This window comes from Galeopterus variegatus, unplaced genomic scaffold, assembly GCF_000696425.1.
Source record: "Galeopterus variegatus unplaced genomic scaffold, G_variegatus-3.0.2 Scaffold11151, whole genome shotgun sequence".
Lineage (NCBI taxonomy): Eukaryota > Metazoa > Chordata > Mammalia > Dermoptera > Cynocephalidae > Galeopterus > Galeopterus variegatus.
The window spans coordinates 16,447-30,015 of record NW_007737262.1 but is presented as its reverse complement, the minus strand read 5'-3'; the positions used below and the strand labels follow the sequence as shown (position 1 = coordinate 30,015).

General features: G+C 54.1%; 1 protein-coding gene and 1 long non-coding RNA gene across 2 annotated transcripts in view; both read left to right on the top strand.

Annotated features, from left to right (window-relative positions):
* The window catches only part of ENTPD6 (ectonucleoside triphosphate diphosphohydrolase 6 (putative)), a 25,769-nt gene extending 15,803 nt beyond the window's left edge, over positions 1-9,966 (top strand). Inside the window, 10 exon segments of the mRNA XM_008594616.1 lie at positions 66-141; positions 786-821; positions 1,774-1,862; positions 2,625-2,704; positions 3,339-3,403; positions 5,289-5,390; positions 6,991-7,131; positions 8,266-8,322; positions 9,511-9,623; positions 9,766-9,966. Coding sequence (XP_008592838.1) covers positions 66-141; positions 786-821; positions 1,774-1,862; positions 2,625-2,704; positions 3,339-3,403; positions 5,289-5,390; positions 6,991-7,131; positions 8,266-8,322; positions 9,511-9,623; positions 9,766-9,864 — 858 coding nt within the window. The 3' untranslated portion in view covers positions 9,865-9,966.
* Positions 9,967-9,970: 4 nt separating this feature from the next.
* Positions 9,971-11,579, top strand: LOC103610443. Its single transcript, XR_552213.1, has 2 exons — positions 9,971-10,113; positions 10,702-11,579. It is a non-coding gene; the product is annotated as an uncharacterized LOC103610443 (long non-coding RNA).
* Positions 11,580-13,569: the final 1,990 nt, after the last annotated feature.

The window sequence follows — 13,569 nt, the reverse complement described above, 5'->3', positions numbered from 1 at the left end:
TGACGTGGCTGGAAACTACTGACCTTAAATTCTACAGGATAAAGAAATGTCTCTCTTTACATTAGGTCAAAGAAGTATTTAAGGCATCACCTTTCCTTGTTGGGGAAGACTGTGTTTCCATCATGAACGGAACAGACGAAGGTAGAGTTGCTGTGCTCCTGTGCAGGGAACCAGATTTTGTGCAGGGCTGCTGTCAGAATGTTGTGGGGGGCTCTCTTGCCACTCACATTCATGAGTGAGTAGTCATTGAAGTCATGGTTCACAATTTAAGTTTCCCAGGGGGTCTTTTTGGGGCCAGTGTCAGAGACAGATTCTCATCTTGACCAACTTTGAACCTGGCACAAGTGATGTTTCTGAAAACATGTCTTCAGTTTTAAGAACATTTGGAGAGAATCCCCAGTTGCTGCCACATTTAGAATGTTGCTGTTGCATTGTTAATTCTAAGAGAGTTACCCTGATTCTAAAGACGACTTTGAGTGAGTTCGTATCGGGGGAAAGGAGGGGGAAAACTGGGTTCTTTTCCCGCCTCTTTCAGAAGAGGACGCTGGTGATGAAGAACCTCAGGGAGAGACATGCCATTTGGTAGAGTATTCTAGGTTTTAGTATGGTGTCTTGTGGGACAGTCCGCCAGAAGCTGCTGGATTAGTTTATGAGGAAGCCTCCTCTCTGTGCGTGGTCTGAAGGCAGAGAGTAGTAAGGAAGTGGTCACTGTGCTCCCAAAATCTGGAAGAGTCATATAGTGGTCCTCTCGAGTGATTAAAATGCTGTCTGTGACACTCTTGTAGGTGTTTCGGCCTGGATCACCATCAACTTTCTAACAGGTGCGTGTCTACTGCATCATGAATGCTAACAGTTCACAGATGGCTGCAAAGGAGGGCTCGGCAGGGCTTTCTTAGGATCAGTGCCCGCTTCCACTCTTTAGGGTAACTCCTTAGAGTTCCACAGTGTTGCTGGCCCGAAGTAGGGTATTGGGATGGATGGAGTGCCCTCCTGGGCTCGCGGTGTGCATGCTAGGAGGGGCTTTTCTCCCAGCAGAGCCCCCACCCTGTCTCCTGCAGAATGTCCATTAGGGGCCTAGTCCTCAACATTTCTGAGAGATGTAATGAATAAAACCGGTCATGCCGTCAAATGTGTGGTGCATGCTAATCACCTTATAATTGTATTCCTCTGCTTTAGGTAGAATAGAGAACAAAAACATCTGTTTTTAGAAACAGGTGCCAAGGAGTCATTTTTCTTAGATTAATCTTAATGCATGTGGATTTTTGTCACATTACTGGAATTATGGAAAAGAGCAGTGTGTCTAATGTGTGTATGAAAAAGAAAAGTTTCATGGCAGGATTTTCCCCATTTGGGGATAGAGGGAGATGTTAAGGGATAGGTGGGGACCCTCCACCTCAGATGCTTTGGGGAGCACAGACTTAGACAGAGATGGGGCTGATTAGAGAAGGGCCTCACAGGGATGGTGTAGCAGCATCAAAGAATTTAGTGTGTCTCGAGAGTGAGCCGGTGGCCCCTTCCCAGCAGGAAGATCCCACCTTTCTCCTGAAGGTCAATTCTGTCCCGTCATTCAGACTGAAGCTGCAGCTGATAGAGCCCGTAATCTTGTCCTCTAAACATAGTGCCCCTGTACATAGAAATTTTTAACTAGCTGCAGCTCCTTCTCTAACTTGCTTTTCTTTCCTCTAAAAGGTCTGGCTTGTAACCTCTACATTTCTGCTGCTCTCATCTACTTACTAACACAACACTGCTGTGTTTTGACTTGCTGCACTCCAGGCAGTTTGAAAGCCCCGGGAAGGAGCAGTGTGGGCATGCTGGATTTGGGCGGAGGATCCACTCAGATCACCTTCCTTCCGAGGGTTGAGGTAACCAGCCCCTGCCTACCGCGGTGCCCTCCCTGCCTCCAAGGCCCACCGCCCATGGGGGAGGAGGGAGGACCTGCTGGGGGTACGCCGTGGTGGGGGAGCTGCAGCCAGGCCCACAGCGCCCAGACCTCCGAGCCTCTGAGTTGTTTCGGCCTGTGAGAGCCAGAGCCATCCACAGACAGGGCTTCTTACTTGGATTTTAACTCTGCCTGGGAAAACAAAAACAGAAATTTGGTCTTTAGTGGGTGATGAATTAGACAATGACGGCCTCTGGGCCAGAGAACATGAAGCTGTCCCTCCACTCCCCCTCGGGTTCCGGGTCAGGAGCAAGAGCAGCAGCGTTCGCAGAGCTTCAGCCTTTTCCAGACGGGTGTTCTCAAGGGGCCAGACGTGCTTCCAGCGAGGACCACCTGCTGCTTTCAGGATAGTGCCCTCCTCTCCCACCTGTTTCCCTTTCTTATTATTTTTAGTTTTCAGTGGAATAGAGCACTTAGGTTGACTGATATTGCAGTTGTCTTGGTTGGGCCACATTTGTCAGAATGGGTGGAACGTTACTCACAAGAGGGAAATGTCATTTTCCATCCTGGATGTCTTATTTTTTGTTGCTTAATTCACGTTCTTTCACAGCACTTGACTTCCTGGAAATCTCGTTTAGTTGACTACATCTGAATATCCCTATTCTTTCAAGTGAATTGAGGGAGTGAGGGAAAATTTTCTAGAAAGACCAGCAGGAAACATAGTGACGCCTCTGTTCCTCCTCAGAGCACTCTGCAGACCTCCCCGCCCGGCTACCTGACGGCGCTGCATATGTTTAACAAGACCTATCAGCTCTACTCCTACAGGTTGGCTTTCGGGAGTCTGGGTGGGGGCCCCATCCAGGCACGCAGCTCTGCTGGTGTTGCACAGCCCCTCGAGCGCCTCGTGGAGTGACCGGATCCTGGTCACAGACCTCACATCCTGGTGTCCCCATACTGTGCATCTACCTGGACCTTCCCCCATCCTGTCTCGCCCTGCTCCTCCTTCCTCCTCCTCCATTTTAAAATTTTTCTACAGTAAAATTTCATTTCTTCTTTAGCACTTGTCTGTCCTGCTTTGGAGGAGGTTTGAGAAAGAGGAGGAGGAGCCCGTGGACTATGCAGGAATTTTCTGGGCCACCTATTTGCCACATGGCACCTTCATTAGATTCTTTTGGTAAAGCATGTGTATGTCATAAAAACTGAGGTTGAATCTGTCGTCTTCACCACAATGTCTGCAGCTGCTAGATGAGCTGCTGCCACATAATTGGCCCTCATTCGCTGATTTAATTAGTTGAATGCCCTAGACTCTACAGAAAGGGGCTTCTAGAAGAAGTGGAAAATCCCGCTACCTGCTGTACCACAAGGTCCCCCCCTCCCGCTCGTGTTGGGTCCGGGCGGGGAGCTGCTGCGCCTGTACCTCCCATGGTGGCCCGCCTCACCCACGATGCCATTTCCACAGCTACCTGGGGCTCGGACTGATGTCGGCGCGGCTGGTGATCTTGGGCGGCATGGAGGGAAAGCCTGGTGAGTGGCACTCTGTCCCAGGCCTGCTCATGAAGTCGTGGCCTCCATTCTCTGGGAGAACGAGGAGCCCTTCAGGAGGCAGCTGCGGGTCCTGGGGGAAAACTTTCCTGCTGCTCTCCCCACCCACAGTCACCACAGCATGCTGGCCACCGGCCAGGGTGGGAGACTGCTGCTAGCCTGGGAGGGACGTGCCCCAGCTCTTGTGCTGGCACCCCGATGGGGACCAAGGGTAATGTGTTATACCTGCATGCCTTCTAAGTTTTTTTTTAAAAAAAGAGGTGCTAGTGAAATCATTTCTGAAACACTGAGCTAGAGGGTTTTAGGAACCCAAATAAATGTAGAGTCATCACCTTTTTCTTCAGACAGTGTGAGGGGCCATGAGGAGGTGATGTGGGGGCTGCTGCCATCAGGGGACAGTTTTTCTCTCTTGTTCACAGCAATTCCAGCTTTGTGAGAACACCCCTCTGTCATCTCTTGCTCTGTGAAGCTTCATAAAAAACAGTCTTGGCCCTTCCTTCCAGACACAGTGTTTGACTGGAGACAGAGGCTGTGTCTAGCCAGGTTATCAGAAGGGAGGTCTCGTCCCAGGCCTTCTCTGCTTCTCCCTGCTGGGCCTTGCAGCAGTGCTCAGGGACTCTTAGGAGATCTTAGGGATCACCGCTCCGGGGGCAGGGGCACTGCCCTGGCACTGGCATCAGCCTGTCTTCCCTGACGGTGCAGATCAGGGCCACTGAGGACTTAACTGAGGCCCTAGCATCCAGGTGTGCACGTGAGGCACACGCCCCTCCCTGCTCCGCCTGCCACACCACTGGCCCAGCTCTGCTCCCCACCTATTCCGATGGCCTGGTTGTTCAGCACTGTGGGGATGTTCAGCTGGGATTTTCATTTTTCCATGCACATTCTGTTTCCATTCTTTCTTTAAGATCCTTGTGTTTATCCTCATAACGGTATCCACTTTGTTGCAAACCAAACATGTGCCTGCATCTCAGAAACACTTGCAGCCCTCACTCTGTGGCCAGAAAACACCCACTTAGCCAATGACAGGAAGGCCGGCAGCAGTTGCCCCTGTGCGGCTCGCTGTGGCGCTGTGGCTCCACCTTCTGTGTCGTCTTCTCACTCATCAGAGCAGCAGGACGGTCTCGTGGCTCTCAGCAGGCCACACAAAGTGCCCGTTTTGGATACTTTGGGGCTGGGACACCAGCCAAGAGGATGAGTCTGTTTTGTTACTAGAACACCTCCAGACCAAGTGGTAAGACAGAGACAGCAGTCATCCTGGCGTATCCCGTGTGGCTGAGGCAGGGGCGGCTGGGCTGGCTGTGCCTCTGTGTTCCTCCACGTGGCCTCCCCCAGCAGCGGTGCCTAGGCTGCCTATGGGGCAGCTCCGGGAAGGCGCGCCACCCTGACATCACACACCGGCACTTCCTGTCCTTTCCTTTGGCAAAAGTAGACCCAGGCCAGAATCCAGAGGTGGGGACAGGATCCTCTCCTCAGTGGGAGAGTAGCCGTCCTCAACGGGGGTGCCATGGGGTCCAGCCCAGAAGACCACCAGCTTTTGTGTGGTGGAGCAGTGTAGGTTCAGTTCATAGCATGGTGGCAACTGGTGGCACTCGTCCTGTCCCTGGCAGTACCTGCCAGTTACAGCCTCAGTCATCTATAAAAGCGGTCGTGATGATCGCCTCGCAGTAGGGTCGTTGTGACAATCAGCTGAACGGTGCTTGGCGACATGTGCTCCCTGGTCAGATGCTGCAGTGCCTTGGTCAGCAGCTAGCATGCTCCTCTGCAGGCCTCGCCTCTGCACGTCCTCATGCGACAGCTCCATGCGGGCCTCTGTCTCACAGTGCCATGTGCTTTTCTTTTTCTTTCTTTTTTTGTCTTTTTATTTCAGCTAAGGATGGAAAGGAGTTGGTCAGCCCTTGTTTGTCTCCAGGTTTCAAAGGAGAGTGGGAGCATGCTGAGATAACATACAGAATTTCAGGACAGAAGGCAGGTACGGTGGGTTTGGTGTTCATCAGTGCCTTATATGGGTAAGAACAGCCACCCTGGACCTTTTCCAAACCCCTCTGAGAAGCAGGCGAGCCCGTGCTTGCCCTGCAAATGGATGTGGCTCTGAGAACCCCCATCAGGGCTCCAGGAGGCCTTGGCCAGAGTGCGCTGGAAACCACAGCTGCCTCCCGCAGGGCCTCCACACAAGGCTCCCTTGTCTGTCGCCAAACAGTTCCTTCCAAAGGGCTGAATTTCCCCACAAGCCTGCTATGGGGAAGGACCTGAATACCTTGGGGCTCTGAGGCAAATGGCCATGTCTGGGCTGTTGCCCTAGTGCTGTGCTGAGCCAGTCTTGTGACTAGAGGGAGAAATCGAGGCTTCTCCTTTGGCAGAGTCTGCTTCCCACCTGCTCTGCTCGGGGCATGCAGCCCAGTGTAGTGGGCCTCACCAGACGCGGCCCGTTTGCACTGGGTGGTCTGTGTTGCTCTGTGCGCTGTTAGTTTCTCCTGAGAGAAGTATCGAAATGCAGTCCCAGGCTCGGCACACAGGCAGGAGGTGTGTCCGCCTCTGGTGATACACAGGTCCCTCTGACTCTGTCGTCCATCCGTGCACTTGCCGCGGGCCAGGCACCCCTGCAGGCCCAGGTGCACCAGGGCAGCACAGCTGGCGATCCTGGAAGAGTTAGGCAGGGCGACAGGTGAGAAAGTGCTCTGCTCTGAAGAAAAGTAAATGGGGGTTGCCAAGAGGGAGACTGCAGTTTTAACTAGGACAGCCAAGGAAGGCCTCATGAGGTGACATTTTAGGCAAGACATGAAGAGGTGGGCACTGAGATGCGCAGATCTAAGGTAGCAACTCTCCTGGCCGGGGAAGCAGTGTGTGCAAGGGCCCAGAGGCAGCTGCTGTGTTTCATGAACAAGGGAGGGAAGGACGTGTGGCTGGTCCAAGGAGGGCCAGTGGGAGGAAGTGAGGGCCTAAGGGCAAGGACCTGGCCCTGTAGACCACAGAAACACTGGGAAGCACTCAGAAGGATGGGATACAGGTGGGGAAGGACTTGGGGAAGATGGGAGGCCGGATTGATGTGTGGGGCATTCAAGTGCCCATTGCACATCCACACCAGCCCATTAACCTTTGTAGTTGATTAACCTCTAGAGCCCTGTGTTTCTGTCTTCCTCTGCCCAGCATGTGAGCTTGCTTGCAAGTGGCCCACTGGGCCTCAGTTTCCTCCTCTGACATAGGTTGGGTACAGGTCCTCTCTGAGGCGGCTGAGGAGGTGAGGATGCTCTGTGCAGGGCTGGCAGGGGTGAGTGTGGGGTGGACGGAGCCCACAGGCTAGGCCAGGACAGCTGTGCAGGCCCCAGCTGAATGCCAGCTGGTATCAGGGTTCACTGACCTCCCTGTTCAGAGTCGGGGCCACATTCTCTCCAGCCACCTTCACACTCAGGGCCTGGACCTGTGGGGCCACCCAACTTGGGTGGGGGCTTCTGGTCCCAACTCACACTTCCAGTTCAGGTCAGGGTCTCAAGTCACTGGGGAAGGGCCCCCAAGGGGCTACTTGGCCTGGCCGCTCAGAGTGCGCTGACCGCTGGCTTTGTGCTTTTCCCCAGCAGCGGGCCTCCACGAGCTGTGTGCTGGCAGAGTGACAGAGGTCCTTCAGCATAAAGTGCACAGGACGGAAGAAGTGAAGCACGGGGACTTTTATGCTTTTTCCTACTATTATGACCTTGCAGCCAGTGTCGGCCTTATAGGTAAGGGTGGGCCTGGTGTGGGTCCCCTGGGCGAGGCCTGTGGTGGGCAAGTGACTGTGTGGTCATGCCACCAGGACAGAAGTGGACTCAGGAGGGCAGCATCAAGGGGAGGAGTCTTGTCATCAGAGCAGGAAGTAGTAAGCCCTCTCTGCATAGATAAACTAGTTGTTTGAGTCATTTAGTAAAATCACATCTTCAATGCATGGACAGTTACTTGCTGTTAATTTAGGCTCTTGCTCGAAGGCCACTGTCATATGGTTGGTTCCTGCGCAGCATGCGGCTCTGACTCAGGGCCTCTCTGTGACACGTGGCAGCTGCTCCTCTAGGAGGGGTCAGCCCATTTCACGTGGAGTCTCCCTCCGACTCATCCTCCACAGCCCAAGGAGCCAAATCACGGTCAGAAAAAGGTATTTGGGGTTTGCCAAAGCTGGTGGTGGTCAGACGGTGCAGAGACTCTTGAGAGGCTTGCAAAGTTTTAGTGGATTGTGACCAGAGGTTTTATTGAAATAAACTGAGAATATCAGAATGCATTGCCCGTGGTGAGGGTAAGAACACTTAATGTTTAAAACAAAAAGCCACCCAGAAGGAATTGATGATGCCGTGGCTCCGGCACCTTGGGTCCCACAGCCTGCTGCAGCACCTCTGCCTGACTGTGCTGCTGCCTATGGGGCTGCGTGTGCAAGGTGGGGTGGTTGGCGGGCGGGGGCAGGGGGGCAACTCAGCAAGCCACTCCCACTTTTTTACAGAACTTTTTTTCCCACATTTTCAAAATTGATACTAATTCGAATTCTGTGTCAGAGCTCAGTGCCATGGCTTCAGGAAATGTTTCCACTTGTGTACTTTTGTTTTGCTTAATATTAAGAGTTTGCTCAATCTGTGGGTTCCAGGGATCCTGGTGAGCTTTCTCTGGGAGACCCTCTAAGGCACCCTTTGCTGTGTGTGGTACTGTATGGAACACCTGCCTGCCCCAGGCCATGCCTCAGAAACCACGATAATCAGACACATCTGCCTGCAGTTGGAGGGCCTGCCACCTCTCAGTGCCAGGATTTCCTGGTCAGGGTCCCCAGGCACTGGCCTCAGGCCTCGGTGGCATCACATGCTCCTGCAGACTGGGCCTCTCATCTTGTCCCACAGATGCAGAGAAAGGAGGCAGCCTTGTGGTCGAAGACTTTGAGATCGCGGCCAAGTACGGTGAGTAACGCTATTTCCGTAGATGAGAAGGGCTGAGGGGGTAGAGAGGTAGAAGCCTCTCATCTGGGGACCAGGCACTGGCCCCAGAATTCCTGGGTTTGGTTCCTGATTCTGTCAACCGGACAGCCCTGGGGGTGGGTGAGTGCAGACTTCAACGTGCACTCAGGGTCGTTGTAGACCACACCCCAGGTCCACCCCTCGTAGCACGGCTACAGGCAGGGGCCTCGTTGTCCCCAGGTGTGAAAGGGCCTTTGTCCCAGTCCCTCCAGCAAGGACTATAAAGAACGGGCTCCCTCAATTTCGTTTCTTCTGACTCTTTTCACTGCTACCCGGGTAACCCCAAGTGTTAGTTTCTTTGGGATGTCCCAGTAAGTTCACTACTGCCACAGGACCCTGAAGAAGTCAGGAGCCTGCACAGCGGAGCCCAGGATGTGGGGGTGAAGGGCTGCCCCCCAGTGTCGCAGGTGGTTCACCCGGCGACCCACAGGCACCCTCCTCATCCCACCACCTTCACATCCACCCCAGCAGCTGGGGGACAAGCGTGGGTGAAGTCTTGGTGTAAATATTCTGCTCTTTGCTGCTGGTTCCCAATTTGCAAATTAAAAGTGTTAAACTTTTTGTATATCTCCATAAGAAGTCCTCCCTTCACCCCAAAAAAGTAGTTTTTTTTTTTTTTTTTTAGCTTTCATGTCACTTCTGGGTTTGTCTCCATGGACACTGGGTATCTGTGACTGTTGAGTGGAAAAGGTTCGAAGCAGAATCAGTCCCAAGAAGGCTCTTGGTGGCTTCATCCATCTTCCCCAAGAGCAGGAGTGGGTTGTGCTGAGCTGGCTTTGGTGTCATTTTCATTCCCCAGAAAGCACGGGGAGAGGTGTCCAGGGCCAGAGGTGCAGAGGTGTGGCTTGGGAGATAGTGACCTTCTGCCCATGACCCCCCAACGAGACATGCAGGTCCCTTCCTGGTGCTGGAACCCAGGCCTGGTGGAGACTGGGGCCAGCCTTGCAACGCACATTTGGGTGCCTTGGGCACAGTACCTCCCTGTGCTGCACTGCAGCCTTGTCGATGATCAGGCATGAGGAGCTGAGGGGACGCCTGGAGTGGGTCGAGTCGGGGTCTTCCCCCTCCCCTACCCTAGGGAGTGAATCTTCTGGGACCTGATTGGGAGCTGGCACCCCCCTCTCCCCCCAGTGTGTCGCACCCTGGAGACCCAGCCGCAGAGCAGCCCCTTTGCATGCATGGACCTCACCTATGTCAGCTTGCTGCTTCAAGAGCTTGGCTTTCCCAGGAACAAAGTGCTGAAGGTAAGGACTCATCCCTGGGGCACCCCTGTCCCCCAGCCCGTCCCTGGCTTCCAAAGAGCCATGCCTGTCCTCAGACACCCACCCGGCGTGTCCTGTCTCAGGTGTGTGATGGTCCCCTCTGCCCTCCGTTTGTCTTTTCAAGCTGACTCAGAAAATTGACAATGTTGAGACCAGCTGGGCCCTGGGGGCCATCTTCCATTACATCGACTCCCTGAGCAGGTGGAAGAATACAGCCACATAGCAGCCAGGCTGCCTGTCCCTGCCCCTGGTGGACCCCTTCCATCCTGGACGTGATTTCAACCCTGAGTAACCACAGCGAGAGCCGTGACCCCTCCCTGCGGCCTGCGGCCTGCGGCAGCCCCTCCTGCCCATCGGTCTTGCCCTGGGACTTGCAGAGGACCTGGTGTTGCCCTGGCTGCGCTGCAGCCTCTCCTGGACAGGGGCTGCAATGGGGGCCCTGTCCGATGCCTCCCACCTGCCATGGCTCCAGGCGGGCGGGGAACNTTCCAAAGAGCCATGCCTGTCCTCAGACACCCACCCGGCGTGTCCTGTCTCAGGTGTGTGATGGTCCCCTCTGCCCTCCGTTTGTCTTTTCAAGCTGACTCAGAAAATTGACAATGTTGAGACCAGCTGGGCCCTGGGGGCCATCTTCCATTACATCGACTCCCTGAGCAGGTGGAAGAATACAGCCACATAGCAGCCAGGCTGCCTGTCCCTGCCCCTGGTGGACCCCCTCCATCCTGGACGTGATTTCAACCCTGAGTAGCCACAGCGAGAGCCGTGACCCCTCCCTGCGGCCTGCAGCCTGCGGCAGCCCCTCCTGCCCATCGGTCTTGCCCTGGGACTTGCAGAGGACCTGGTGTTGTTCCATCCTGGACGTGATTTCAACCCTGAGTAACCACAGCGAGAGCCGTGACCCCTCCCTGCGGCCTGCGGCCTGCGGCAGCCCCTCCTGCCCATCGGTCTTGCCCTGGGACTTGCAGAGGACCTGGTGTTGCCCTGGCTGCGCTGCAGCCTCTCCTGGACAGGGGCTGCAATGGGGGCCCTGTCCGATGCCTCCCACCTGCCATGGCTCCAGGCGGGCGGGGAACTAGACAGGGCCATGGGCACATGCTGAGGTGGGAGCTCTGTAGCCGCCAGCCCCTCCCCATCCCTTCCATCCGCAGGGCTGTGGCTGCTGTTCTGCGAGTCCCTGTGATGGGTCTTATTTTGTCTCTTAGCCCCTGTTGGTTTCCTCCCTGAAGACAGACCTCCGCCTTCCCTGGGAGTTTAGGGAGGTTGTACTGGCTGCTTTTAGGGGAGCCCAGTGGGAGCCGTCGTGCCCTCGAGGACAGCAGGTCCGGGTGGGCCTTTGTGAACTCAGGACTTGAGCGTGTTTATCTCCTCCCCGGGTGTGGACATGTGAACTCCACTTGGAGACGTCGACTCGCCTCAACCTTGTGTGGGTTGGGGTTCGCTGATGGGTGGAGAGGATGCTATGAGTAGGTGGAGGGGCCGGGGACACACCTCTCCACGGACCTCGTGTGCCCAAGTGTGAGCGGATGCTGGGCGTGAGCTGCTGTAAAAATGTCTGTGGCTGTCTCTGTCGTGTGGGTGCCAAGTGCTTGTGTAGAAACTGTTCTGCCCCCTTTTCTGGACATGACTCCATGTCCCAATGAATGTATCACTGCCGTGAGCCATTTGCAGTGGGCAATGTCAGAAGACACAGCCCAGCCACAGGTCAGCTGAGCCACAGACCCCAGAGCCACGCTCCTGTGGCGTCTCTGGCCACCATACACCCACTGTGGACCAACCCTGCCCTCCTCCGTGGGCCGTGAGAGCCCTGGGCTGAGTGCGTTCTGCTTGGCATGGTTTGAGGCCCGATGCCTGAGCCCGCCGTCGTTCCTCCAGTGAATGTATAGTACACGCAGTAAGCTGATGCTCGTGTGTTCCACTCAGAATAAAAGGTTTACAAGAGTTGCTTCTCCTCTGCGATTCTTCTCGTTGAACAACAGAAACATTCATCCGCTTGGCACCTGAGATCCCTCTTTACTAACTGTAAGTCCCGCTAGTTTCATGACGAGACAACAGCTGCGGAAGGCCGCACGCGGGCCCAGGCTATTGAGGGAGTCTGGCCAGGGGAACCCCCAGCAGTCTGCGAGGGCAGAGCTCCTCCTCCCCTCCTGGGACAGTGGCTGCAGCATGGCCAGGTGAGGCTCTGGGCACGTCAGCTCCTTGGGCAACTCACAAGTCCCCATGCCACAGTGTGTTCAGCAAGGGTCTGGCTTTAGTCTGGGACCGCCCCAAAGGGATTGAATGCCAGGGAAGGAAGCGCAGGCTGACCCCTGCCCAGAGCCTGTCTCGGGACCAACTGTGACAGGAGGACAGCCCTCAGACCTGCCAGGGCTGCAGCGGGAGCAGAGCAGACGCGAGTGCTGTAAAGGCACGTGGCGGAGCCTTGTGCAGAGGAGGAGGGGCTCTTCAGGCAGGAGGGCAGCTTTAAGGCTCACCTCCCAGAGCTGGAGCTTCACATTGGGCAGAGGCGGGACAGGGATCCATCCGAAGGCCTTCTGATGTTTGAGCAGGTCTATGCCTGCAGGACCCTCAGGAAAGGGAGGGCTTCCACCCTGCAGAGGGCGTCAGTACAACCCCAACTCCAGAGGCTGGAGGGAGGCCCTTAGAGGCGAACGAACCTCTGAATGAAGCTGGGGCCAGCTATTCCCTGTCCAGTGGTCTTGCCAAAACGTAAACCTTGGGGAAGACACAGGCCAGAAAGGACAAAGCAGGAAAGACGCTTTTTCAAGTAACATATCACATTAGAACTAAAGCTGCAAAGCTTTCACTTGAGGGCATGAAAAAAGCCATCCTCCTCCCACCCCTCACCACCCCACCTCGGCCGGATCCCCACCGGCCCCTTTCCTTCCATAATATCTAGCAGTTTAAATATTTAAACAACTCCAGAGGCAAAGAATTAAAGATGCATGAAGGTAAAGAAGGCTGGTGATCTCACATCTGAGAAAGGGTACATGACTGGAAGGCTCCCAAAAGAGCGCCAAATAAGTCATGGAATATTTTTGGGCCCAGCAAAATATGCAAGTCATTTCACTCGAAGTGTCTTTTGTGATAATAAGGAAGGCTCTTGTTTGTTAAAAATAGCTACATATGCACATCCTAGCACATTGTAAAAGAAGCAAATGGGGGTGCAGTGAGAATTTCACCCCTTTCCGAGGACGTGTGCATCTGTGCTCAGACAGGTCTCCCCCGTACACCTCATACTCCACCTCCCGCCCCATGTCCCACACTGTTCTCAAACACTGCATGCTCCTGCAGTGGCTGGTGGCATCTCATGTCTGAATGACAGGACCCCACATGTCAGGTTGTATATAGTCCCACATCCACAAGCCGTCCTGATATTGCTGGATTGAAGGGCATGAGCATTTTACATTGTAGTGGACTCTGCCAGATTGCCTTCAATCCCACTGCAAGCATTGGTGCCGGCTTACCTGCACCCTCACCAACGAGCCGTCCTGATATTGCTGGATTGAAGGGCATGAGCATTTTAAATTGTAGTGGACTTTGCCAGATTGCCTTCAATCCCACTGCAAGCATTGGTGCCGGCTTACCTGCACCCTCACCAACACAGCTACCACCAAATGGTTTGATCTTGGCTGTTCTTGGCAGATTAAAAAAAAGGTTACTGGTAATTCTGGTATGCATTGATCTAATTCATCTCGTATGTCTAAGACTTGTGTTCTTTTTTGTGTGAAACATCGGTTCATGTCCCTTGCCAATTTTTCTATAAGATTGTGGTCGTTTTCATGTTCATTTGAGGTGATTTTCATTTATTGAAGAAATTAGCTCATTGCAATGGAATGTGTTCAAATTTTTCCCCATTTTATTATTAATTTTTGACTTTGTGGTTTTTTCAATGTCCAGCGTTACTATTTTTATTTTGATTGATCAAGTT